A 22,431-nucleotide genomic window follows, 5' to 3' on the forward strand; every position below is an offset into this window, starting at 1 on the left:
ACTGAAAGAAGCTATTGTGCGGCTCAATTGTCGTTCATCGAGCAAGCCGTTAAGGATGCGGCGCGGTCGCTACTCGTCTGCCTGCAAACAAGATCATCGCATGTCTCCTTGATGCATTGTTTTTATCATAAATTCTTGTCCTATAGCTCATGTGGACAGTTGCTTCGTATCCGTGACGTCAGGAAAAGTTTCAGCCTGAAACAGATGTTCTCTACGATGCTTTCTCCGCCGTCACTGCTGGCTCGATAAAGTCATTGTTCTTTTATTAGTTATAATATGCCGATTGGCAACACATTGTATTTTAATTTTCGGATAACTATTTCATTCATCTTCTCCGCTATTGTTCTTGATCTCTGCAAAAGTGCCAACATAAGAAGTAGAATCTACCTATGGTCTTGCTGATATCATCTAAAGAACTTCACCATACCGCATAGGATCATGTCCCAGATATGCAAAACCGGACGGCAGTCAGCAGATGCATCTTCCCTACCGACAACAGGACAGCAAATCACAGTTCAGTAATCGCGGATACAGCAGAATCGAAGTTAGCATCTGGATACACGCTGAGTCCTAATGTAATACTCAGACATGTCGTCAGCACATGAGCTTCCATAGCTTTTCATCGTAAGCTTCTGTGAGTCTTCCATCGCTCCCAAATTCTTGCTGCCACTCAGTAAATCCTCCGCGTAAAACGTATACACTTTGAGTGGTAGGTGCCGAACCGATCATCTCAGCATATCTTGCGTACATATTTGCTGCAGATGGACCTCGCTGCTGCGATAATGCGCAATGAAAGACCACTGTCGAGAACGGCCGAAGCTCCTCATGTAGATACGGAAGATTCTGACCAAACGAAGACGAAGGATGATGACGGGAGCCTACGATATGACCCTTTTTGACAGTGACGTTAACAAAACTGATGCTACTGTGAAACCAAAGTCCTAATAAAAGCTGTCGCGTATTTCTACTTACACCAATATGGTCATCGTCACGCACATCGATAATGGCAAGAGATTTCGAACGCGGCTCAGCCAGCAGCCAGTTTCGGAGGGTATTTTTATCAAGGATCTTGACCGCCAACGAGCTCATTATTGCAATGGCAGAAAGAAGGGCCTCGAGCTGAGGTGGGACGACCTGTGCCGAGTGCGCAGTTTGAAGATGCGGTGCCCAAAGCCGGGTAACCTAGCAACCCTTTCCCGAGTTCTGCAGTCGGACCAACCAGATTGCGTTCTCGGAGAAGCGAAATTTGAGAGCTCACTGCTTCGACATTCCGTACATACTTGGAAGACCATCATCAACTCCGGTTTATTCAGTATCTTCTTACCAAATGTAAGTGATCTCTCTTTATTTCGTACTCTATCTAATACTGTACATGGCCGTTTATGGATCTGTTCACGCACACGTATGAACTGTTAGAGAAACTATAAGATTGCTAACCGATTTTTTCCAGCTATCTGATTCTTATTCAAAATGGCCGGTGCAGTTTACCATGTTTTCGGACGGGCCGTCAAGCCTCATCAGGTATGTAAATGCTGTTTTTAGAGCGCTGTGTCTGCGGGCACCTGCATCAGATTGAAATGGGGGTCCATGAATCGATTGCTCAGTTGGTGCAATGGTGCCTCCTCAGGCTTAAGCGCTGTATACAGCAGAAATATTCTAATCGTCTCGTTTCGTGTGATACTAGCTCTCAATTGCTACTCTTGGAAGTACTGCCGCCCTCGTTATCGGTCTGAACTTGACGAAGAAGCCTGCCGAGAAGCCGACCTCTCCCCCAATCAATGCTGCTTCTCCGGAAGAGGAGGATTTTGTTAAGTACGTTCTATCTATAGCCATTCATATGCTTTGAAGGATAGCTGCTGACAATTGCATCATTCAGGGATTTCATGAAGTCGCTCGAGGAGAAGAAATAGATAAAGAGAAATTGTTGAAGAAAATCTCGATAGTTTAGATCACAAATATAGCTCGATCATAGTTTACTAGTCGTGAATAACTAACTCCCTGTTATATTTTGCTCAACCAAGAAATCCCACGGAACCGATGATCTACGAAGTCCGTTGTAGTTCTCAAGCCGTGCGCAACTGAGTAGACACATAGGAAAATATATTACTGTTAGATATAAAAAGCAATCGGCAGCCGAAATAGAAACCATATAAAGCAATAGCACATCCACACTGAACACCCGTCACACATTATAGACGCTAACGCTCAATTCGCCAAGATCATACGAACAAAGTCTAAGAAGAGAATTAGAGTCTTCGCTGTGGAATTGATTGTAGACCGCGATAGAATGAAGACATACCGGTATAGTTGACATTGCCATCTTTAGTGACGCTGACGTTTTTCAACAATTCGTCAACCTCGTCGTTAGACAACTTCTCGCCTAGAGAAGTCAGAACTACGCGTGCGTGTCATAGTTAGCAAATTTCGAACAATACTGAACGGTTTGAATGACACTTACTGTATCTAAGCTCGCCTACACCAATAAAGCCCGACTTGTCCTTATCAAAAACCTGGAAGCCACGGACGTAATCTTCCGGCTCACCGGCCGGTCGGAAGCCATCCGGTCTGTTCAGAACCTGAAGAAAAGTGTCGAAATCAACTGCTACCGTTAGAAAACTTCTAGTTTATACTGTAACAGCGCGATACGTACAGTCCCCTCCAACAGATTCCTCCAGTTCATCGATCTCAGCAAGAGTGGGATTCTGACCGCATGCGCGCAGTAGATCTCCCAAGGCTTGCAGAGATACCTTTCCAGTACCACGCTTGTCAAAAAGGGCAAACGCGTTCTGGTAAGCCTTATTGGTAGCCTAAATCATGGATAGTGTCAGTCGAGGGCTATTGGGCTGCAGCTGCAACCTTCGAAAGCTCATTTTGAATCTCATACAGATTTTGAAGACATCGTGGAGTTTACTAAAAAAAATATTAAGACTTCTCGTTAGCCACAGTTATTCCCTTAGGCTTGCATATCGTCTCGCGATTAGCATATGGTAGATGATCAGATTGTAAATTAGCGTCCGCCATGGCGCGTATAACAGATCATGAAGCAGTGCTGAACAATCTCGATATCCAGCAATATGATAAAATCTAGCTTTTGTAAAACTCACATTTCCGGTATTATAGTGCAGATATACTAAGAGAAGCAGAAGTACTGTCGCGTTCGGTCCAAAAAGAATGCGAAGAGGAGCGTGGGAAGCGAAGCGCGAGAAGCAAAGCGTGGGCAGTGTTTACAACAAAATGTAAACAAACCAACCCCTTGTTCTCCTGGTAGTGGTGCATACGCGGCTACGCTATGTGGATTAGGGTTATTTTGTTTTGCCAGCCTTGTCATACTCTGCTGCAGTCGCCTATCATTTCTCTAGCTTCGGTTTCAGATATATCCAGGTAGAATGGATTTACAGTCCTACTGACTGATTTTATTTTTGCTGTCACTGCTTATTGTTTATGGGGATTGCTGGTTTGCTGACACGGATATTTTCGAAAGCCGAGTGGAGGTAGGTTCATAACTACATTCCACTTAGTCCTTGTCTAGCATGCAAACCTTACACTTCAGGATTTAAACTACTAAGGGTTTGTGTCTTAAAGTTTTCCGTTATGAAGCTAAATTACCTTTGTTTTGAGGAATGAGCCGTTGTAGTATAGTGGTCAGTACACTTCGTTGTGGCCGAAGAGACCTCAGTTCGATTCTGGGCAACGGCAGTTCTGAGATTACAAGTTAACGAACTGTTGTTGGGCTTTATTTTTTTGCTTTATTGACCGGTGCCATCTGTCGATGCTTTCTTCTTTTAACGAGCGGCTTGGGGGCGGTAATGCTTATTTCTACCATGCAGGTTAGAATCGGGAAAATTGTTCTTCGAGACATTTAAATAAATTTGAAAAAGACTCGACTATTTAGATTTTGACCTGGTAATCAGGTGTCTAGAAGGCAAGTCCAGTGCTTTACTCGCCGTCATCTGTTTCTAGTCTTATTCGCCCCGTCTCCGAAAACCTTTCGAGCACATACGGGGGAATGATCCCGTTGAAAACAAGAGTACCATATACAAGCAGCGCAAATCCGAATAGCTGCAACATATTGAAGGACTCCCATCCCAGTATGATCGAAATCATCCAAATGCCCAAGGTCCGGCAGGTATCAATGGTGGAGCGGCTGGTAGCGCTCACGGTTTTGGTCACACTGATCCCAAAAAAATTGAAAGAGCCTATTGATACCATGATCAATAATGATGAAATAAACACCCCTTTGTGTGTGAAAATCTGAGAGACTGCTGTCGGTACATCAAAATATCCACCGCTACCGTCTTCCGTGACACCAATAAATAAATATCCAACCAACATGATCACACCGGTGAGAAGTAATCCAAATATTCCTTCATAACCGACAACACGTAGAGAGTCGAGTTGATAGTCATTCAAGATGTGTTCCTCGTAAACGAACTGGGTAGCAGTGAACACTTGAGCTAAGGCAATGAGCAGAACACCAAATGCAACTTGCATTAAAGAGCGTTCGACCTCATCGTCATTCGCGGCATCGGTATCGGGAGCATAGATCACCCCGCTCAGTCCCACAATGAAGACACCAGCGACCACGATTCCCAATGCAAACCACTGTTTAGCCAGAAGTTTCCGGCGTAAAAACATGACACTGAAAAGACCCACAAATAATACGAGGGCACCTCTGGTCATCTGATAGATGCTGACAGGAGTGAAAAACAAACCAACGTTCATCAACGTGGTTCCACATATATCGCAAAAAGCGGGAATTGAGAGTCCAAATACTTTTTTCCCATCTAGAGCTGGCATCTCTTGAAGATCAAGCTCAATATCGTGATTCACCTCAGATGATAGAAGGCTGAGATTGGCATCTGTCGATATCTGTAGATAATCTTGGCCGTCGTTTCGGTTCTCCGGCGTATTGCCAGAAATGGTGCTGGCGTCACGATTATAATAGGAGGAATACATGTCACCCAGAAACACAAAGCACCAGCAGGCTGCTTCGGCGATAAACATCTGAAACGTCTGAATAACGGGCTGCTCAAAATACCGCCTCTGGCTCGCGGGACCTTCGCAATTCTGCACACACTGATTATCTTGAAACTTTGTCAACAACGAATTTGAGCAGCCCGTAAGGAGCATTCCCGCCACAAACACGGCAGTCGTAGAAGCTCGAGACATCGTGTTAAAAAGATTCGGTAGAAGTCTCTGTTCTAGCTTTGGCTGCTGCCCGGTATCAACAGCTAGACCGCCTTGCTGCGAGGCCGATTCCGTCCTCTCCCAATTATAAAGCACGTGCCGTGTTAAGCCGCACCGCTTTAGCTTAACCGCGATCTCCGTAACAGCGTCAAACGTCATCGCTGCAGTCCACAAGACCGTGTAAGAAGTGAAGCTTAGTCCGAGGAAGATGATAAGATGGACGGTGATCTTTGCACAGTTTTAGATCATCCTTCTATATTCAACACGACACTGTCGTTGGCGCTAGCTGTTGGCATAGTAGGATCGTACGTCCCGCAACACCTCCGTATCATCATCCGCCGATCGTCTCGCGGCCTTTCTCCTTGGTTCCTACTGCTCGGCGTAACCTCAGGAACATGCTCTTTGACCAACGTGTTGCTGCTCTCGTCGGATGTTCTCCAATGCTGCTCTAAGTTGTCTGCAGGGAAATGCATGGCGGCGTCACTGGGCGTTATACAGATTGGGTTGCAGTTCACTATGTTTGCCATTATTCTATTGCTATATATTCAATTTTTCCCTCGCGATCCACTATTAGATGCTGATCGCGAGCGTGCAAGGAGAGTTGCTGTTCTGTGTGGAGTTCACTTTTGCTTCACGTTCTTGATCGCATTCGTCATATACAAGTTCAAGTCTGGCGCGGTGGCATTGTATGCTGGGTTTTTAGGGATCGAAGCGACACTGCTCGCAGCATCACAGTATGTTCCGCAAATCTACACGACCTATTCGCTAAAGAGGGCTGAGTCTCTGTCGATACATACACTCGCTATGCAAGCCCCAGGTGGATATTTGTGGGCTCTCACGTTGGCTTTGAGAGAAGGAACAGGCTGGTCTTCGTGGCTGCCGTATCTTCTCGCGGCGACACTGCAAAGTATTTTACTGATTTTGTGTATCAAATACGAGAGATCGGCTGGTCATTTGCTTGGTTCATCATTAGCAGAATTGTCGTCTTCCGTTGTGCAAGAGCTGGAGGAAGAGCCTTTTGGTGTTTCAATATTTGAGGAAGAGACGGATCCGGCTCTATTAATTCAAGATCAGCATGACTATGATGCTGAGAGATCTTTTCATTCCTCGAAAGCAGGACCGAGATTTGGATGAACCTACTTTTTGTTTTTTATTTCATTGCTCGAATTCATACATAATTACCAGTCTATTGTTACATATGTAGAGCATCTGCCTAATTCTTCTTATAATCCGCTTCTGAACATGCCCTTTGGCTTCGGTTACAAAAACTCGGTATAACTTAAGAGATTCATCTTTCGCAATGTCTTGCATTCATCATTGCTCTGGACGATCGCAGACTTTGCATGTTTACCTGACTAGCGGGCTTCTTGCGTCTCACGCCATCAATCATCTGAGCTTATAAGACTCAGGAAATTTTCCAGAAAATCTAAGGTCATTCTTGTTTGTCCAGGAGAACACAGAAAAGGTATTCCATATTCCGAGTCAAGTTACAGTGCGATTAAAGTTCTTCGAGCGGGCTTGAAAGCTTTAAACTCAAACCTTAAGAAGTCAACAAAAAAATATTCACGATGTCTACGCGTGGTTCCAGCTCTTGTTCTCCGATTTCTTTTCTTTGCGATACTGTCTAATACGACTTGCACATAAACCTGGCATTCTATTGACACATTCAGCTAGCATGGCGAAGAGCAAAAAAGTATCTCGGAATTCCCTGGTACGGGTTTCTGCCCTCAAAGGTGGCCCGACGACGGCGGTGAAGGCGAAAGCTGCAGAGAATGTCGAGACAGCTTTGCCACTTCTACAGAAGCTTACCTCGTCAGATGCCAAAGAACGTGCGATGGCCGCATCAGCTATATCAAGTCTTCTAGAAATCCCTACAGTTCGAAAAGTGCTTCTGAAGGAGAAATTGGTCAAGATACTTATCGAACGATCTCTCACCGACTCATCTGAAGAAGTCGTCACCGAAGCCTTTGGCGCCTTACGAAATCTCGCGCTTGAAGAAGGTTACGATGTGTGCGTTTTCATATGGCGCAAAGATATTTTAGCGTCGATCGAGATTTATTTGAGCAAGGTAGGACTATTTGAGATCTGGAAAATGCTCGTCGACTTGATTCTGACTTTTCAATAGATCCAAGCTAGTCTATCTACAATAGGCTCGCTTCCGGCAGCCGAGAAGAAACAGATGTTTGTACTGCTGGAAAACATCTTATCTCTCCTTACATCTCTCAGTGGCGCATCGGACGAGATCCGGGATTCCATCGCCAACCGCTTTCCTGAGCTGCTAGTCTTTGACTTGAGTCTTATCGATGGCACTGCCATTCCTGAATCCGTTAAGACTCTTGCTGCCGAAAATCTCTATGCGCTGACTGAACAGAATCCGTCTTACAATGAGTCAATTCAGAATTCTGGATTCATTCCTGGAGACAGTCTTAGTCATCTGGTGAACATGTATATTGCTGGCGTTCAATTCAATATTTTCGAAACCAGCACCACTTCGTCAATCGATATTCTCGATATTGTTACGTCCGTATACAAACTTCTTGCGCAAATTGATATCAAATCCGCGTTGGCAAATGCACGTTCAGAAAGTGAAAAAGATGTGGTTGAATTTCCGTCGCCAGCTAATGACAAGACAACGGCTGCTCAGAACGATATCATCACCGTGCAGCTTGGACTTGAGCTCCTAACTGTGGTCAGTGAGGCTCTGGTTCACCGTGATTCTGCCCACTTAAAAAAATATGAAGGTAGAGAAGAGGCTGGAGATGCCGAAGATGAAATTTTGGAGGATGTTGATGGCGAAATCGAGGATGACGTTCCCGAAATTGAAGAGTCTGGGTCAGAAGATAACGAAATGACTGATCACGCCGCCCCGAGTCAGAAAAAGCTGGACAATCCTACTGCCGCACTTCTATTGGAGCGAGTTTTTTCGCTGGTAGCTTCGTTGTCGGATTTTGACGAGCTGCGATCCCGCGCTTTGAATGCACTGAATAATATGAGCTGGACTTTGAATACTCTCTGCGAGTCTTATCTACCCTGGACGGAGATGGCTCGTGAGCATTTCCTGCAATTTGCAGCCACCCTACGAGATGTCAATCATTTGGACATCGAGAGCCGGTGCGGTCTGGCGGGCGCATTATGGGCTTGTGCTGCTCAATGCAAGGGTGACATTCCACTTGAGCTCTCCGATGCTCGGTGGCTATTAAAGCAATATCAAGAGCTGGAAGGGGGCGAGGGATCATTAGAGTGCCGTGTACGTTTCGTTGGTCTTTTTGGAGTGCTGGCGCAAGCGCAAGGACGAGCAGAAGTTACTAAGGAGTTTTCTGTGTTTTTGTTAACACAAATCAAGGCGCTGCCTAACAAAGAGCCTGAAATTGTGATTGAATCTCTAAATGCTCTGTTTGATATATTTGCGGACAAGAATTTCGATTATGATGCCGAAGTGTTTGTGAAGGGTGACTTCCTCAAACATCTGGCTTCTGTGCAGGATCAGGTGAAGCAAATGGCGAAACGGATTGACAAGCGGAAAGAAAACATTCTTAGAACTAGAGCCGACGAAGCGGTTCATAACCTGATTCGGTTTATAGCATATAAAGCTAGAGAGCAGCGAAGACGCTGATGTGATATTATATCATAACAATTGAAGGCTTTGATTTTTTTGTCTATGAGCAATAATGTAACAAAAAAGTAAAGCGAAGTTGAGAGCAATTTATTCTGCAGTCCTGTAGAGTCCTTTCGAAATAGTAATAACATTTGAATCCCTGTAACCCTAAACTGAAGAGCTAATTGACGAAACGCGAGCTAACATTACAAGCTGATTCCGGCTTATATTATTGTCTAATCCTTCAGGCGTCTCTCTATATTGCCTTATCAATCGAGATCCGTCTTGAGGGGGCCTTTTGATTTGAATATGACTGACTTGGATACAAACTCCAATGACCCGGCGAAGTCATCGCTGGGGCCGAAGATCAAGGTACGTACAGTGGCAATACGCGTGTGTTACGCTTAAGATTGAGATCAACTTGATTCCAACGCTAACAATACTGGCTAGGCTCTCGACATAAACGTCATAAACCGAATTGCCGCGGGCGAGATTATTGTTCATCCTGCCAATGCTCTGAAAGAGATGCTGGAAAACTCAATAGATGCCGGTAGTACAGCCATTGACATAGTAGTCAAAGACGGAGGTCTGAAATTACTTCAAATCACAGACAACGGTCACGGAATAAATGTCAGTCGAGTATAGCGGTTGTTAATTGGAGATACATGCTAATAGATTACGCTACTTCTAGAGGGATGATCTTGCAATCTTGTGCGAGCGCTTCACCACTTCAAAGCTGACAGCTTTTGAGGACTTGAGCTCGCTTACTACTTACGGATTTCGAGGCGAGGCTTTGGCCAGCATATCTCACATTGCACACTTGACGGTCACTACTAGATCCACTGAGTCAGAATGTGCTTGGCGTGCTGTATACCATGACGGGAAACTTATCGCGCCCAAAGGTGGCTCTTCTGCTGAGCCAAAAGCGACGGCCGGAAAGAAAGGCACACAGATACTTGTAGGTGCCTATCAGCGCTTAAATCTGGGCACCGCTAACATTTTCTCAGGTTGAGGATCTATTCTTTAATGTTCCGTCTAGATTGAGAGCGTTTCGGTCCCCTTCTGACGAGTATAATCGAATAGTCGATGTAGTTGGTCGTTATGCTGTGCATACGGAGGGGGTTGCTTTTACTTGCAAAAAGGTATGTCAAAAGTATTCAGAACTTCCCATTTTTATACATACATTCTAATACCTGGATAGCACGGAGAATCGCACCATTCCATCATCACTGCTGCCTCTGCATCGATAGTAGACAGAATAAGAGTGATATATGGCTCTGAGATTGCCAGTGAGCTTATTGAGATCAATGTGGCTCCTGCGAAAAATATAGGGCTGTTGGGAGCTCGTGGATGGATTACAAATGCGAACTTCAACGCGAAGAAAAACGTTGCACCTCTCTTTTTTATCAATCGTGAGTCCTTTCTCCTGCTCACCAAATCATGGTCCCTGTCTAACCTTTGCAGATCGGTCCATATCTTGTGCTCCTTTGAAGAGGGCGTTGTCCAGTCTATACTCATCCTTTTTACCGAAAGGTGGTCATGCGTTTATGTATGTCTCCCTTCTGATAGAAGCCGACAAGTTAGATGTCAACGTACATCCCACGAAGAGGGAAGTGAGATTTTTGAATGAAGAAGAGATCATACAGCGAATCTGCGACGAAGTGCGGAAGACACTGGGAGCGGTTGATAGCAGTCGTCTTTTCAAAACTCAGATGCTACTGCAAGGCGCTTCCGGACCATTGGAGAGCTCTATTGAAGTATCACAACGCTCGAAGCGTACTTACGAGTATAATATGGTTCGCACAGATGCCAAAGAGAGAAAAATAACTGCAATGTTACAACCGAGAATAAAATCCAGATCCTCGACTACTCTTGAAGATATTAATACTGTGGAATCTCTGCAGCCGACTTCAGACCTCACACCACCCGACGACTCTCGACCACCCGATGGCATGCCACAGCCGCTGAATATGCCAAAGACTGTCATAGATCGCGAGAGAGTGATGATCAGATTGAGTAGTATCAAACAGCTGCGAGAAGCTGTTCGTGAAGATTTACATAAAGGTAGGTTATCCTACATGCTGGCATTCCGGCTCAAGTCTCTATGAGCAACTTATGCTAATTTGTAAAACAGGTCTCACAGAGCTCTTCGCAAACCACATATATGTGGGATTGGTTGATGAGACGAAACGTCTAGTGGCTGTACAGAATGATATAAAGCTGTTTCTGGTCGACTATGGCGCTATATGGTAAGGTCCAGGTTATTTTATAACTATCATAAACCGTGCTAATAACCACCTTCATAGCTTTGAGCTGTTTTACCAAATTGGGCTGTCCGACTTTGGTAATTTCGGTGTGATCAAACTTCGAGCGCCAATTTCCGTCAGATCTCTCTTGGAGGCTGCGAGTTCATGTAGTACAGTGGAGACCAGACCCCTGGATGTGGAGGTAGTTCACACGATATGGTTATGATTCTTCTCACATGCGGGACGCTAACTATTACAGGTCATGGCTGATAAGCTCGTTACCATGCGCGCTATGCTCCTTGAATATTTTTCTGTAGAGATTACCGAATCTGGTGATCTGACAAGCATACCACTTCTTTTGAAAGATTACACACCCCCGATTTCTAAACTACCAATGTTCATATATCGGATATGCACTAATGTATGCTCTTCCTGTATGGTTTCTCCCCTCTCAGCCTGCTGACTGACTGTAATATAGGTCGACTGGTCGAATGAACTTGAGTGCTTCCAGTCACTATTACGAGAACTGGCCATATTCAATGTTCCTGAGTCGCTGCCAAAAGTCAATGAACTGGACGAGTCGGAGAATACAACGGGTATCAAAGACTCTCTCGAACTTAGGCGGCAGGAGTTATCTCAGACTTTGGAGCACCGCATATTTCCGACAGTGGGACGCAGACTTATTGCTACAAAATCTTTGCTATCTGCAGTGATCGAGATTGCTAATTTGCCAGGGCTATATAGAATCTTTGAGAGGTGTTAGGATCTTAATTCGGCGTTTCGCCTAATAATAGTCGAAGTGAATGATGTATACTAAGTGAACAGTAGAATCCATTAGCATAGCTCGTAAAATCTCTAGACATATATAAGAGAATCAATCAACTTTGCTGTTGATACTGAACATTTATAGAGGTTGTAAGCATGTAGAAGAACAGGCAGGGTTGTGTTGTGGAGAATAAGGTTTCGCTTACGGCCGTACTCCAACATCTCAGATTTAGAAACGGCCTGCGTCACTCCATCTATCCTTCCTGCTTGTGTATTTGGCTTCTTTCTTTTCTTCCACCCTTCTAGCTCCGTTGCATTGCGCTGCTTTTTTACGTGTTAGTTTTTCTAGTAGATTTACGCGTAATTCTTGTTTCTGCTTTGTTCTGTACTGTCTAGGCGTGCTGGGCGTCATGGAATCCACCAGCGTGTCAGAGCAAACACCTGCTGCAGGCACTTATTTCTCAAATGCTGCATCCTACTACATTCCAAAGGCGAATCAGATGCAGAACACCGCAGTTTCTTATCCCCAGTCTTTGTCTGCTTCAGACAAGACTAGTGGATTCATCCAGCAGGCACCGTACGTTGCAGGCCCGATGTCCGCGTCAATGTATCCCCCAGCGATGCCCATGCCAATGTATCCGATGTATCCTGGCTACACTTCTATCTATTCGTCTATGGATATGTTCACTTCTCGACAGAATCATAATGGAATAGACTCGGGTGCAGGCTATCATGTACCACTCCCACACCAGACCAGAGTTCCCTTTGGCCGTCCGTTCACCAGCAATGACAACAGAAATGGCTTTTATGACAAATGGGGAAATAATTTTGACAACAAGCAGGTAACTTAGGCTTTATTTCGGCTGGCTCAGACTTTGAGAAGCATAAGGGCTTACTTTAAACACACAGAGAGGGCCGAGGGACTTCGCGCGTCAGAACGGCAACTATCGTTTGCCTCAGTCTCACAAGCAAAACAAGTACAACGGAAATAATAGAAGATCGAATGCCGTACCTCCGCCTGATAGAGAGGCAACCGTTTTGCGACAACTGAATGTTAATAGGCCGGCGGGGCTTCCACTCGCTAAAGCTAATGGTGCCGTTTCATCTCCGACTGAGCCGTCTCAAATCGAGGATCATGAATCACAGAGCGATGAATTTCCGATTCCTTTGGCGATAGCTCCCCATCCTGGTCTTGTCCCGTTTTCGCTAGATGATTCTTTGAACAATCCTCGAAAGACAACCAACGTTTACATTCGAGGGTTAGCTCCCAGAACGACTGATGACATTCTTCACAAAATAGTATCGCGATTTGGAGTAGTGACTACAGCTAAAGCCATGATGGACAATCTTACTGGAATGTGCAAAGGCTTTGGATTTGCTCAGTTTGAGACTGAGCAGCAAGCTATGAGCTGCATCTGTGGTCTTGCGGAGTACGGATATCAAACGTCGTTTGCCAAGGTTTGGGATATCAATCGCTACTTGTATATACGGAATACAACTAACTGTGGTTCTATGTTCTAGCAATCGTTTGCTCTGCGACTAAAAGAACTTCAAGACCAAGAGTCTACGAACATCTATTTCTCAAACATTCCGCGCCATTGGGACAAAACTGTTAGTGTATATGAACGAACCTGTATTTCTGAGGCTAACTATCTTCTCCGTATTATGCAGGAATTTAAGCAGCTTCTAGAGTCGTACTCCGTTGTTTCCTTGAAAGTGCTCAGGGATGGGCATGGCAACAACAGAGGGGTCGGGTTTGCTAGGTAGAGATCTGTTGTACTTGCAGATACCACGCGTGACTAAGCTAACTATATCACTTAATCGTTTGTTTGCTCGATTTACAGATTTGCTCGAAGAGATATTGCTGAGGAGGTTATTGAAAAGCTTCATGGTCAACCGATCGGTGAGGGAGGCACTCCTATTCAAGTGCGATTTAGCGATACAGAGGCGCAGAAGAAGTTGAAGCAGATCACAGTCAAAAAGCGCAACTGGAGAGCACAAGAATACCATCTGCTCGCTGCACGCTATGCTATGGACGAATATCCCACCACATATGGCGGAATGTATCCAGTTCCTTCTTATCCTGCTAATCAAATCCTACCGTATGGTTCGCCTGTTTTTTCTAGCTCTCCGAATGACGGAAGTTCGTCTCTCCCTTCTCAACAGCAGGCTGGGATCGTCTACGATTGGAAATACTCGTCTGAGAATGGATCATCGAACAACTTGAAGTACAGCCAATCTGCTACTCATGTCCCCAATTATTACTACAAATAATCAAGCTTGAAGATATTATTAAGAATGCTAACTGCATGCTTTGACTCTCGTTTAGGTCTCAAACTGATGAAAGAGTGACGAGCGATTCCGATAATTCAAAGCCGTGACGATAATTGGGCGTTTATTTCTCGGATCAGCAGCCCAGTATAAACCGATGTGGCTGTATTCTTTTTCAATGCTCTCTGTGCCGCCTACTGTATATTTTATTTGCGTTTGCTGTCAATTGCATCCTTATTTGCTAGAAGGCGTTTTGTTCAACTTGTGTCCTTATATTTCTATGGGGTTTTTTCTTTTTCATTCAACGTCAATTCAATGAGTAGCTTCTGTGTCTTCAAGGTTAGCTAGTGGTATTCCAGGCCGAATCATAATAACATGAGTCATACAATCGTATTTTATTTGCAACTCTTATTCCGTAGCTACTTAGGACACTTGCCTCCCATTTGAAGAGATCTCAAGTACTTCTTTAGCATCCGATTCTTCCACACTGCTGCTGTCGCCCTCACCCTCGTTCTCCTCTTCATCTTCCTCCTCATCTTCGTGACCCTCGGAAACTTCGTCGGTATCTGATCCATCTGATGCGGACTCGGCCGGATATTCATCTTCGCCTTTCTCTCGAGATTCGGATAGAGCCTTTTCAAACTCCTTGACCATTTTCTTACTAAATCCTGATGCTTGGACGTCGATATCTAGTTTTCCGACTCTGCTGACATCTCGCTTGAAATTGGGATACTCTTCTGCCACATATCCTAATTTTCTTTCAAAGAATCGCCGAATGCAATCAACATCACGCTTGAAGAACCGCTCTGCATCAACATGATCTATTGAAACACATTGGGGGAAATCAATAACAACGAACTGTGCATCATCTGAAGGAGGTTTGTCGAGGATCATGATGTTGAACTCGTTGAAATCACAGTGAATTAATCCGTGGTTCGCGAGACGCACTATAAAGGCCATGAGAGATGAGTAGAGGGTTGATGGGTCCTCGTGTGATGATAGTTGGCGCCTGTCAGTCATATTGGTTAGTTGCTACGCTCATTAAGCTATATTCTAAAAATAAAAGGCAAGCGAACATTGGAAATCCTGGAATCAGCGACATCACGATACAATGTCTTGACTGATCAATCGGCTCAGGTACCGGAAAACCGTTATCGTAAAGAGCTTTCATGAAAGCGTATTCTTTTTGAGCTGCAAGACGGGAGAGGTACATCCAAGATGCCGATTGTCGATTTCGCAGATAATCTCTGTTATTCTTGACGCTTCTGAACGATATCCGACCGAGTCTGTGAATTTTCAGCACCCGCTTTCGAGAGCGCTCATCAGCAACGACGTAGATGTCTGACTCCTTGCCAACTCCTATTTGATTCCCGACTGAGTAGATAGTTTTGCGATTGGAGAATGCTTTGATTGCAAGATAGTCGTATCCACCGTATGTCAACCGGTATCCGTCATCTGGAGTCGCGAGCGTTAGAGGACTGAAAATAGTGCATCTAATAATTGAATTTCAATATGGCAACGTACAGCTAGCATTCTTGACACGGGCAATCAGATTTGCCTTCGCGAGCTCGGATATAGAATTTCCCACACCTGATCCACCGCGTAGACCTGAAATTTGAGTGATGAGAGTTGTAGGGACGACTTCGTGGTTCTTAGATCCCATCTCAGTCTATATAAGATCAGAATTATTGTTAGTATGGTTCTCTCGAAGGAGATTGAGCAAAACGCACCGCAGTGAGTACGCGGAAGTCTTCGCTAGTCAAGTAGCGCATAGCAGCTGTGTTGAGCTTCATCTTGAATAAATACTTCTCCGGAGACGTTCGATAGAGATACTGCTGGAGTGTATTTTTTTCTTTTGCTCTCGTAGATTTTGGGTCAAAATAAATTTTTGGGAGTTCTGATGACAATAAAAGTTTAAATTGGGAGGTGGGAGCATTGGGTCTGGGAGCATACAAGACCCACGGTTGTTACACGTTAATCTCTCCGCCTTTGATCAAAGCGGAGCCCGCATTTCTACAAGAGACAGTATTGCGGGATACGGTTCATTTTGCAGTCAGAGTGTTCAAACACACGTCTTGACAGTTTTCGGATGACATCAAGATGGACTCGGTTTTAAAAGAATACGGGCGTCTACAGAAGAGCGGAGACTTTGGCAAGTATGTCTCTGACATAGATCAGCTGCTGGGCGCTTTACAGAAGGCGCGGAACACGATTAATTCAGGTAAGGATTTCACTGCTTGATCTTACACCACTGGTCTCATGATTAAAACTGTATCTATAGCCCCTCAGTCGCGACGAGAACAGCTGGCTCTGGTAAAGTCAAGCACCACTGCCTTTGCGGAGAAGATCGGGAACACGCAGAAGGACATCCATAGCTCTTTGAGCAAGTACTCAAAAGCGCTTGATAAGGTGGGTTTGTGTCTGACTGTTTTGTGCCAAGTGCTGACCGTGTGAATAAATACTGACGCGAGAAATTTTGTGCTCCAGAAATTCAAAATTGATATCGAGACGTCCTATAATCGATCCGCTTTCCCTCCGTCAAGTCGGACTCTACTCGACCGGGCGATCGCAATGCATCTCATTCGCGAAGGCCATTTCGAACCAGCAGACAAGCTGATTAAGGATGCATCTCTAAGCATTCCCGACGTTATTGAAGAGGAGTTCAAGAATATGTACTGGATCCTGGCGGCTCTTCGAGGGCATGACCTCAAGCCAGCGATTGATTGGGCTGCCAGTAAGCGTGAGAAGCTGGCGGCAATGGGAAGCAACCTGGAATTCAGCTTACACCGTCTTCAATTCATTCACTACCTGCTCACTACTGTCGACGAGGAAACAGGGGAACCAGTCAACAGTACCCGAAGAGCACTGCAGTATGCAAGAGAGAATTTTGCGCCATTTGGAGAGCGGCACATGGCCAGTCTCTCTAAACTGATGTGCGCGTTTTTGTTCAATTCCAATTTAGAAAAATCGCCCTATGTGAATATTTTCCTATCGCCATCTGCTTGGGATGATGTTGCAAAGTCGTTTACAAAGGAGTTTTGCTCTCTATTAGGACTGAGCTCTGATTCGCCGCTTTACTTGGCTGCTGCTGCCGGTGCTATTGCGCTGCCAACGCTGTTGAAGGTTGGGACGATCATGCGGGAGAAACATACGGAATGGAGTAGTGAAAACGAGCTTCCGGTTGAGATTCCATTACCAGAGAGCATGTTTCAGTTCCATGCTATTTTTGTATGTCCGGTATCGAAGGAGCAGACGACTGACGAGAATCCACCAATGATGATGCCTTGTGGGCATATCGTTGCTAAGGAGAGTTTGGGACGGATGAGCAAAGGGAATCCGAATCAGCGATTTAAATGCCCTTATTGTCCTAATGAGAGCATTCCGAACCAGGCTATTCGAGTTTACTTTTGATTCTCTTTGCTTTCTTTTTTGATTCTGCTGAACCAAGTTCGCAGGGGATTTGGGCGCTGGGAGTTAATATTGATGTAGGAATGGCTTTACTTGTTTGTTATATCTTTCTTTCATTTAATGTGATATTGCATACCAACCGGAAACCCGTTCGTTAAATCCCAGCCGCTATCGCTTGCGCTGAGTAGTCCATTTCCAAACAGCTTTCCCATCCGGCTTCACTACCTTCCTTCGGGGTCCTTTCCCCAGTAATTCTTTCTGTAGTTGAGCTTCTTTCAAAACCTCTGATATCTGCGCCTTTCGTTCCTTGTGTTGCTCAAGCTTGGAGAGTAGTTCTTGTTGCTCTTTTGTGAGTTCCTTTTTGTATATTGGCGAGAAATTTCGATTTGCTTCTGGATCATCGAGGGATTCGGTAAATACTGTGTATTGTTTGGAAGATGAGGAACCGCTTTTTCTTTTATCCATCCGAGTCTTCTGAGCTTTTAGGCTAGGATCTTCGTCTTCGTCCTCATCACTGTAGTCGTAGTCTGATCCTGCTTCCTCTTCCTTCTGCGTCTCTGACTGTTTGCCCTTCCACGCGCCCCGAGTAAATGCCAGTTTAGCGGTAAGCTTGTCGATAGCACTCTGTTCCTGCATGAGCAAAGTATTGAGATAGCCAGCGTCTTGAGTTCGCAGCAGCTTCATTTGCTCAGTCGTCAGCGCGATCGAGGATTCGCGCTCTTTTTCCCGCATGCCACGAGACGCAGAGGCGGAAGACGTCTTGGAAGAGTACATTCCAAAATAGAACTCATCTGGGTTTCTGGTTTGTGCCTTTTCGCGAAGTATCTTCAAACGCTGCTCTTTTGAATGGTAGTCTTTTGCACGAAGGACGTAGTCCTTGTGCTTTTCCAAGAGACCCCATTTTTTGCGATTAGCTGGTTGAGCACGCTCCCGGTGCTCTTTGTGCTGTACTGAAAACTTTAGAGACGACATGGCTGTCTTCCTTCCAGTCGGAGAGTGTGTGATAGCTGGAGATGTGTAAACGAAGAAGGGAAAAGTAGAAAGATGGGAGTTTTGGGAAGAGAAAAAAAATCGTGAGCGCCGCACGCCTCCCCGGAGCCAAAGTCTTTTAAAAGTGTAAAGTCGGAACAGCTCTTCTACTTAGCATTAATCCCACCAACTCGATCACGATCAATGACAGGGAAACCAGTTCCTGCCTGGGTTATTTCACCGCAGGATAAGGTGGAGGTCCACAAGCGCCAGAATGTGTGGGCACGAGAAAATTGCCGTAGTGTGTTGGATGGTGCGTATAAGGCTTCCTTTGTTTCCGTCCACCGAGAAGTCCAGAAGATGACATAGCTACTAACGTGTACGCGGATCTCTAGCATTTTTACATTGCCAAACAGGCCGCACGCTCACTATAGGATGGGTATGCAAAGATCAGAAGAAAGATATGGTAGATTGCATGGTCTATTATATGCAGCCCGCGTTTCAAGATCGGTTCATGGACGAGATTATCGAGGAAAAAAAGGCGTTAAAGAAAGCTTCTTCTTCGTGATCTACAAGATTACGGGCAGCCATCTGACTAGGTTGAAATGAAAAGATGGAAATTAATTGTACATATACAGCAAATAGACAAATAATATACACAACGCTTAGGAAGACCGCGCCCGTTTTGAATCTGGTGGCGCGTCCTCGTCGTCGTCGTCCTGAAGATATACGTTAGCGGCGCCATCTGGCGTAATGTAAATTATAGGACTACATACAGGTAGGTCCGCGAGCTCTTCATCAATGACCCAGTCCTTGGCTGTTAAACAGTACTTCTCTGGCGGAAGGCGAATTGCGCTGGATGTGCTGATGTGGGGCAAGGGGCGTCTGTTGCGCTCGTGAGCGAGCTCAAGAAGGAGCTCTTTTGGCGGCGCCGGATGAAACTGATAGTTCAAACGAGCGGCAACTGCAAGTCTTAAATCTTCCACAGACAGTGCAGATGAGCTCGCCGCAGCTGCGGGTTGCTGTTGGCGTCCATGATCGGCGTAGAGCATTGCATCTTCGAGAACCGAAGCAGAGTATCGGAACGCGAAATCCATGAGCTGGAGAGGCACACGCTCCTGATATCGAGCAATCCCTTGAGATGCCAGCATAAGATGGAGCACTCGTGCATCCCTCGGAGTAGCGGGCCCTCGCTCTTCAGAGTCCTCCATGTTTGCTGGAATTCAATCTGCTGCCGCTGATGTGCCTGATGAATTCTGGCGATGAGATGGCTTGGGTGTCGGCATAAGTGTGAAATATGTTTACGCTTGTGCTGTCCCAACGCTTACTCGATCATCAGATCTGTCGACATTTCATCTGGGGTTGGATTTTATTTCTGTGATTCTTCGTTCTATTTGATTTCTTTTTTGGATTTCTTTTTTGGAGGTATTTTTGGACAATGGCAGAGCCGGTGTCTCCCGTGTTTCAGTTTGCAGCAATCTCGGGGCCCCCGCCAGACGCCGAGCCTATCCTGACTCCGGCTGAGCAGCGCTCTTCGGCAGCTCCCAAGCCTCCCCAGATTCTCGATGTTCGCCCTTCACCTTTATTTCCTCTCTCCTTGGCCAATGCTTCCGTTGAGCTGTGTCCTGACGACGGGAAGATTTTTGTTTTTGGAGGCTTCGATGTCATGGATACACAAGAGCGTACGTCGTCCTACTCGGGCACTTTGATCTCCATAAAATTTCTGGGGTAGAAAGAAGGCTGACCTTTGATCTTCTGTTTCGCAGTATTCAACGAGGTGATTATTATAGATGTGGAGACCTTGGAGTCATCACATGTTACCGAACCGGCAGGTGAGGTTCCGTCCCGCCGTCATGGCCATACAGCTACTTACTGGAAAGACGGGAAACTTATTGTTTTTGGCGGGGAAGACGAGAGCGGACGTCTTCTCAACGATCTATATGTCTACGATCTACGCAGCAGTTCATGGACACAACCGGTCACCTATGGAAATCCTCCGTACCAGCGTAGCCGTCACGCAGCTTGCCTTTCAGAGTGTCGTACTCGTCTATACTTCTCCGGTGGCTCACGGCATGGCTCAGTGCTCGGAGATATCTTCTGCCTTGATCTCACTACAATGACATGGAGTGACTCGCGCTCTTTCGTTCCTCGTTACGACCATACTGCAACAGTGTTTTGCGGTAAACTGTGGATCTTTGGTGGCTTGACGCAGGATATGGATCGGCCTTCTGACATCGTATGGTTTGACCTGAACTCTGCCGCTATTGCCTCGCTGGTATTCCCGGCCACCGAGGTCTCTGCTGACTCCTCACCCGCTATGGCTGGTCCGCATATCCGTCGGAGTACACCTAATCCCGAGAAGCGCGTTGGTACACATTTTTATGCGTTCCTTGGCTCTGTCGTGGTAGATTTTACTACAGCAGGTCCGGCCGCGATCACAAACACAGGTACTTCGATCTCCTGTTTTGATATGGCAGAAATGCGCTGGCGTACGCTTGCCGACTCCTCGATTGACCTGCTTGCGGGTGCGAACTGGTCATATGTTGCTTTCTCAGGGACAACAGCCTACCTACTTGGATGCAAAAATGGCACCGACAACTCTAATATGATACAACATATTCTCCCCATTGATTTGAAATACTTTGGTGTTTCATCCAAACCTTCGATTCGGTCTTTCGAAAATGTTTTGGTGATCAATGATTCGAAAGGAAATTTAGCTCTTCCTCCAAATTCGCTGAATGCGGATATGGCTGCCCTTTTGGCCGATCAGCAGTCTGCAGACTTCAAGATAACGGCCATTCAAGATAAAGCTATTACCTCCAATGGCGACAATACGTTATCCGATTCAATACTTGTGCATTCAGTGATTCTTGCTTCGCGTTGGCCTCATTTTAAGCGACTTCTGAATTCCCGGATGAGCGAGTATCATCTCAAACGCATGCATATACCGGAACGGTTCTCCAATGTTTATGCACTTATATACTATCTCTACACCGATACCTTACCACCTGAGACAAGCATCAATACAGTTGCCGGAGTTCTTGTCTTGAGCAATCTATATTCGTTGCCAAGGCTTCGAGATCTTTGTTTTGGCCGGATACAGGATAACTTCACGATCGATAGCGCAGCATTCATTTGGGAATGTGCACGAACAGCTCGCGAAGATGTGTTGAGAACATCTGCGGCTAGATTTTGTATGCGACACTGGGGACGAGTGGTGCGATCCCCTTCTTTCAAGGAGCTGTCAAAGCAGTTCATGATTGAGCTTTGTGAGGAGATCGATCTAGAAAGTCAGGTTGTGACTCCTCGCTGGAAAGGGGCCGCAAACGAACGAAATGGATTCGTTTTCAAGGGGCGGGAGTCGATCTCTCGCTCGAGTAGTCAGCCGAACATTTATGATGGTGCATTTGACGAGGATGATGAAGAGGAAGACACCGTCATGGCGTAGTGGGCTCCAGCGGGTCAACTACATGCTCAATTGTGGGACAGAGTGCACCGAAAGTCGAATATTTGGTGCGAATTTACGCAAAATAAGTGTCTGGCACTATCATGGAATTTAGAGCAGCCATTTGTAAGATTATCTCGTTTTCCTCAAATAATACTTATAGAACTGATATTTTATTGTCTCATAATCCCTGTTGTAAACTATCGTAGTAAAATAGTCGTAGGTTTTCCGGCTTTGCTTCTCAAGTGACCGTTCCGACAGACGCTATATCATTCATTTCTCTCAAACAACTCATCAGCTGAAATAGGCCGATTTGTGCAGTGCTATGTATATAAAAAAGACAAAAAAACAAATAGAAGCTGGCAAAAAAATTGCAAAAAATAATGATCCAACCGCGAATCGAACGCGGAACCTCCTCGGATTTCTGCTCACTAATGTGAACGAGACGTGATAAACCGTTACACCACTGGACCATTTTTAAAATTTTAAAAAAATGCGGTTCTTTATGAACCCCTGACACCTATAATCAAAATGTGACTGATCTA

At 45.4% G+C, this 22,431-nt stretch overlaps 14 protein-coding genes and 2 non-coding genes across 16 annotated transcripts; 9 read left to right on the top strand and 7 right to left on the bottom strand.

The window, feature by feature from the left end:
• Positions 1-231: 231 nt before the first annotated feature.
• Positions 232-1,191, bottom strand: BZA70DRAFT_274444 (Rhodanese-like domain-containing protein). Its single transcript, XM_064911976.1, has 2 exons — positions 973-1,191; positions 232-891 (listed from the first exon to the last, which is right to left on the bottom strand). Exons 1-2 carry the CDS (start codon positions 1,087-1,089, stop codon positions 595-597), a joined length of 414 nt encoding a protein of 137 aa, XP_064769550.1. The 5' UTR covers positions 1,090-1,191; the 3' UTR covers positions 232-594.
• Positions 1,192-1,279: 88 nt separating this feature from the next.
• Positions 1,280-1,950, top strand: BZA70DRAFT_106319 (Atp19 h). Its single transcript, XM_064909369.1, has 4 exons — positions 1,280-1,368; positions 1,451-1,521; positions 1,685-1,812; positions 1,877-1,950. The coding sequence occupies exons 2-4, from the start codon at positions 1,471-1,473 to the stop codon at positions 1,908-1,910; spliced, it is 213 nt and encodes a 70-aa protein (XP_064769551.1). The 5' UTR covers positions 1,280-1,368; positions 1,451-1,470; the 3' UTR covers positions 1,911-1,950.
• Positions 1,885-2,899, bottom strand: BZA70DRAFT_303221 (uncharacterized protein; the record flags this gene model as incomplete). Its single annotated transcript, XM_064914752.1, has 5 exons — positions 1,885-2,234; positions 2,300-2,395; positions 2,459-2,599; positions 2,651-2,807; positions 2,885-2,899. The coding sequence occupies 5 exons, from the start codon at positions 2,897-2,899 to the stop codon at positions 2,206-2,208; spliced, it is 438 nt and encodes a 145-aa protein (XP_064769552.1). The 3' UTR covers positions 1,885-2,205.
• Positions 2,900-3,595: 696 nt separating this feature from the next.
• BZA70DRAFT_274453 (uncharacterized protein) lies at positions 3,596-5,290 on the bottom strand. The gene has a single exon (XM_064911977.1). It carries the CDS (start codon positions 5,167-5,169, stop codon positions 3,937-3,939), a length of 1,233 nt encoding a protein of 410 aa, XP_064769553.1. The 5' UTR covers positions 5,170-5,290; the 3' UTR covers positions 3,596-3,936.
• On the top strand, positions 3,625-3,696 carry BZA70DRAFT_t26. The gene has a single exon. It is a non-coding gene; the product is annotated as a tRNA-His (tRNA).
• BZA70DRAFT_274454 (uncharacterized protein) lies at positions 5,291-6,375 on the top strand. Its single transcript, XM_064911978.1, has one exon. It carries the CDS (start codon positions 5,404-5,406, stop codon positions 6,319-6,321), a length of 918 nt encoding a protein of 305 aa, XP_064769554.1. The 5' UTR covers positions 5,291-5,403; the 3' UTR covers positions 6,322-6,375.
• Positions 6,376-6,787: 412 nt separating this feature from the next.
• On the top strand, positions 6,788-8,921 carry BZA70DRAFT_274456 (uncharacterized protein). Its single transcript, XM_064911979.1, has 2 exons — positions 6,788-7,255; positions 7,313-8,921. The coding sequence occupies exons 1-2, from the start codon at positions 6,863-6,865 to the stop codon at positions 8,798-8,800; spliced, it is 1,881 nt and encodes a 626-aa protein (XP_064769555.1). The 5' UTR covers positions 6,788-6,862; the 3' UTR covers positions 8,801-8,921.
• An 11-nt stretch (positions 8,922-8,932) lies between these two features.
• BZA70DRAFT_274459 (putative DNA mismatch repair protein Mlh1) lies at positions 8,933-11,918 on the top strand. Its single transcript, XM_064911980.1, has 10 exons — positions 8,933-9,154; positions 9,233-9,412; positions 9,474-9,740; positions 9,790-9,924; positions 9,984-10,194; positions 10,247-10,846; positions 10,917-11,031; positions 11,089-11,230; positions 11,288-11,449; positions 11,507-11,918. The coding sequence occupies exons 1-10, from the start codon at positions 9,092-9,094 to the stop codon at positions 11,789-11,791; spliced, it is 2,160 nt and encodes a 719-aa protein (XP_064769556.1). The 5' UTR covers positions 8,933-9,091; the 3' UTR covers positions 11,792-11,918.
• Positions 11,919-13,017: 1,099 nt separating this feature from the next.
• BZA70DRAFT_236240 (uncharacterized protein) lies at positions 13,018-14,067 on the top strand (the record flags this gene model as incomplete). Its single annotated transcript, XM_064910373.1, has 4 exons — positions 13,018-13,251; positions 13,315-13,404; positions 13,465-13,556; positions 13,638-14,067. Coding segments are annotated over 4 exons (846 nt in total), but the record flags the coding sequence as incomplete, so codon positions are not given.
• A 420-nt stretch (positions 14,068-14,487) lies between these two features.
• On the bottom strand, positions 14,488-15,857 carry BZA70DRAFT_236485 (RIO1 family-domain-containing protein; the record flags this gene model as incomplete). The annotated part of the gene is made up of 4 exons (XM_064910379.1): positions 14,488-15,073; positions 15,141-15,519; positions 15,589-15,733; positions 15,795-15,857. 4 exons carry the CDS (start codon positions 15,855-15,857, stop codon positions 14,488-14,490), a joined length of 1,173 nt encoding a protein of 390 aa, XP_064769558.1.
• A 183-nt stretch (positions 15,858-16,040) lies between these two features.
• Positions 16,041-17,561, top strand: BZA70DRAFT_274474 (CTLH/CRA C-terminal to lish motif domain-containing protein). Its single transcript, XM_064911981.1, has 3 exons — positions 16,041-16,285; positions 16,346-16,473; positions 16,552-17,561. The coding sequence occupies exons 1-3, from the start codon at positions 16,165-16,167 to the stop codon at positions 17,473-17,475; spliced, it is 1,173 nt and encodes a 390-aa protein (XP_064769559.1). The 5' UTR covers positions 16,041-16,164; the 3' UTR covers positions 17,476-17,561.
• On the bottom strand, positions 17,562-18,545 carry BZA70DRAFT_274476 (small-subunit processome). The gene has a single exon (XM_064911982.1). The coding sequence runs from the start codon at positions 18,442-18,444 to the stop codon at positions 17,641-17,643; it is 804 nt and encodes a 267-aa protein (XP_064769560.1). The 5' UTR covers positions 18,445-18,545; the 3' UTR covers positions 17,562-17,640.
• An 80-nt stretch (positions 18,546-18,625) lies between these two features.
• BZA70DRAFT_274477 (uncharacterized protein) lies at positions 18,626-19,112 on the top strand. Its single transcript, XM_064911983.1, has 2 exons — positions 18,626-18,754; positions 18,837-19,112. Exons 1-2 carry the CDS (start codon positions 18,646-18,648, stop codon positions 19,007-19,009), a joined length of 282 nt encoding a protein of 93 aa, XP_064769561.1. The 5' UTR covers positions 18,626-18,645; the 3' UTR covers positions 19,010-19,112.
• Positions 19,107-19,708, bottom strand: BZA70DRAFT_293944 (transcription initiation factor IID, 31kD subunit-domain-containing protein; the record flags this gene model as incomplete). Its single annotated transcript, XM_064914423.1, has 2 exons — positions 19,218-19,708; positions 19,107-19,160 (listed from the first exon to the last, which is right to left on the bottom strand). Exons 1-2 carry the CDS (start codon positions 19,650-19,652, stop codon positions 19,107-19,109), a joined length of 489 nt encoding a protein of 162 aa, XP_064769562.1. The 5' UTR covers positions 19,653-19,708.
• Position 19,709: 1 nt separating this feature from the next.
• BZA70DRAFT_309377 (kelch repeat protein TeaB) lies at positions 19,710-22,344 on the top strand. Its single transcript, XM_064914884.1, has 2 exons — positions 19,710-20,123; positions 20,208-22,344. The coding sequence occupies exons 1-2, from the start codon at positions 19,880-19,882 to the stop codon at positions 21,887-21,889; spliced, it is 1,926 nt and encodes a 641-aa protein (XP_064769563.1). The 5' UTR covers positions 19,710-19,879; the 3' UTR covers positions 21,890-22,344.
• Positions 22,271-22,359, bottom strand: BZA70DRAFT_t30. The gene has a single exon. It is a non-coding gene; the product is annotated as a tRNA-Val (tRNA).
• Between the last annotated feature and the right edge of the window lie 72 nt (positions 22,360-22,431).

This window comes from Myxozyma melibiosi (assembly GCF_037950935.1).
Source record: "Myxozyma melibiosi strain Phaff 52-87 chromosome Unknown BZA70scaffold_2, whole genome shotgun sequence".
Classification (NCBI taxonomy): domain Eukaryota; kingdom Fungi; phylum Ascomycota; class Lipomycetes; order Lipomycetales; family Lipomycetaceae; genus Myxozyma; species Myxozyma melibiosi.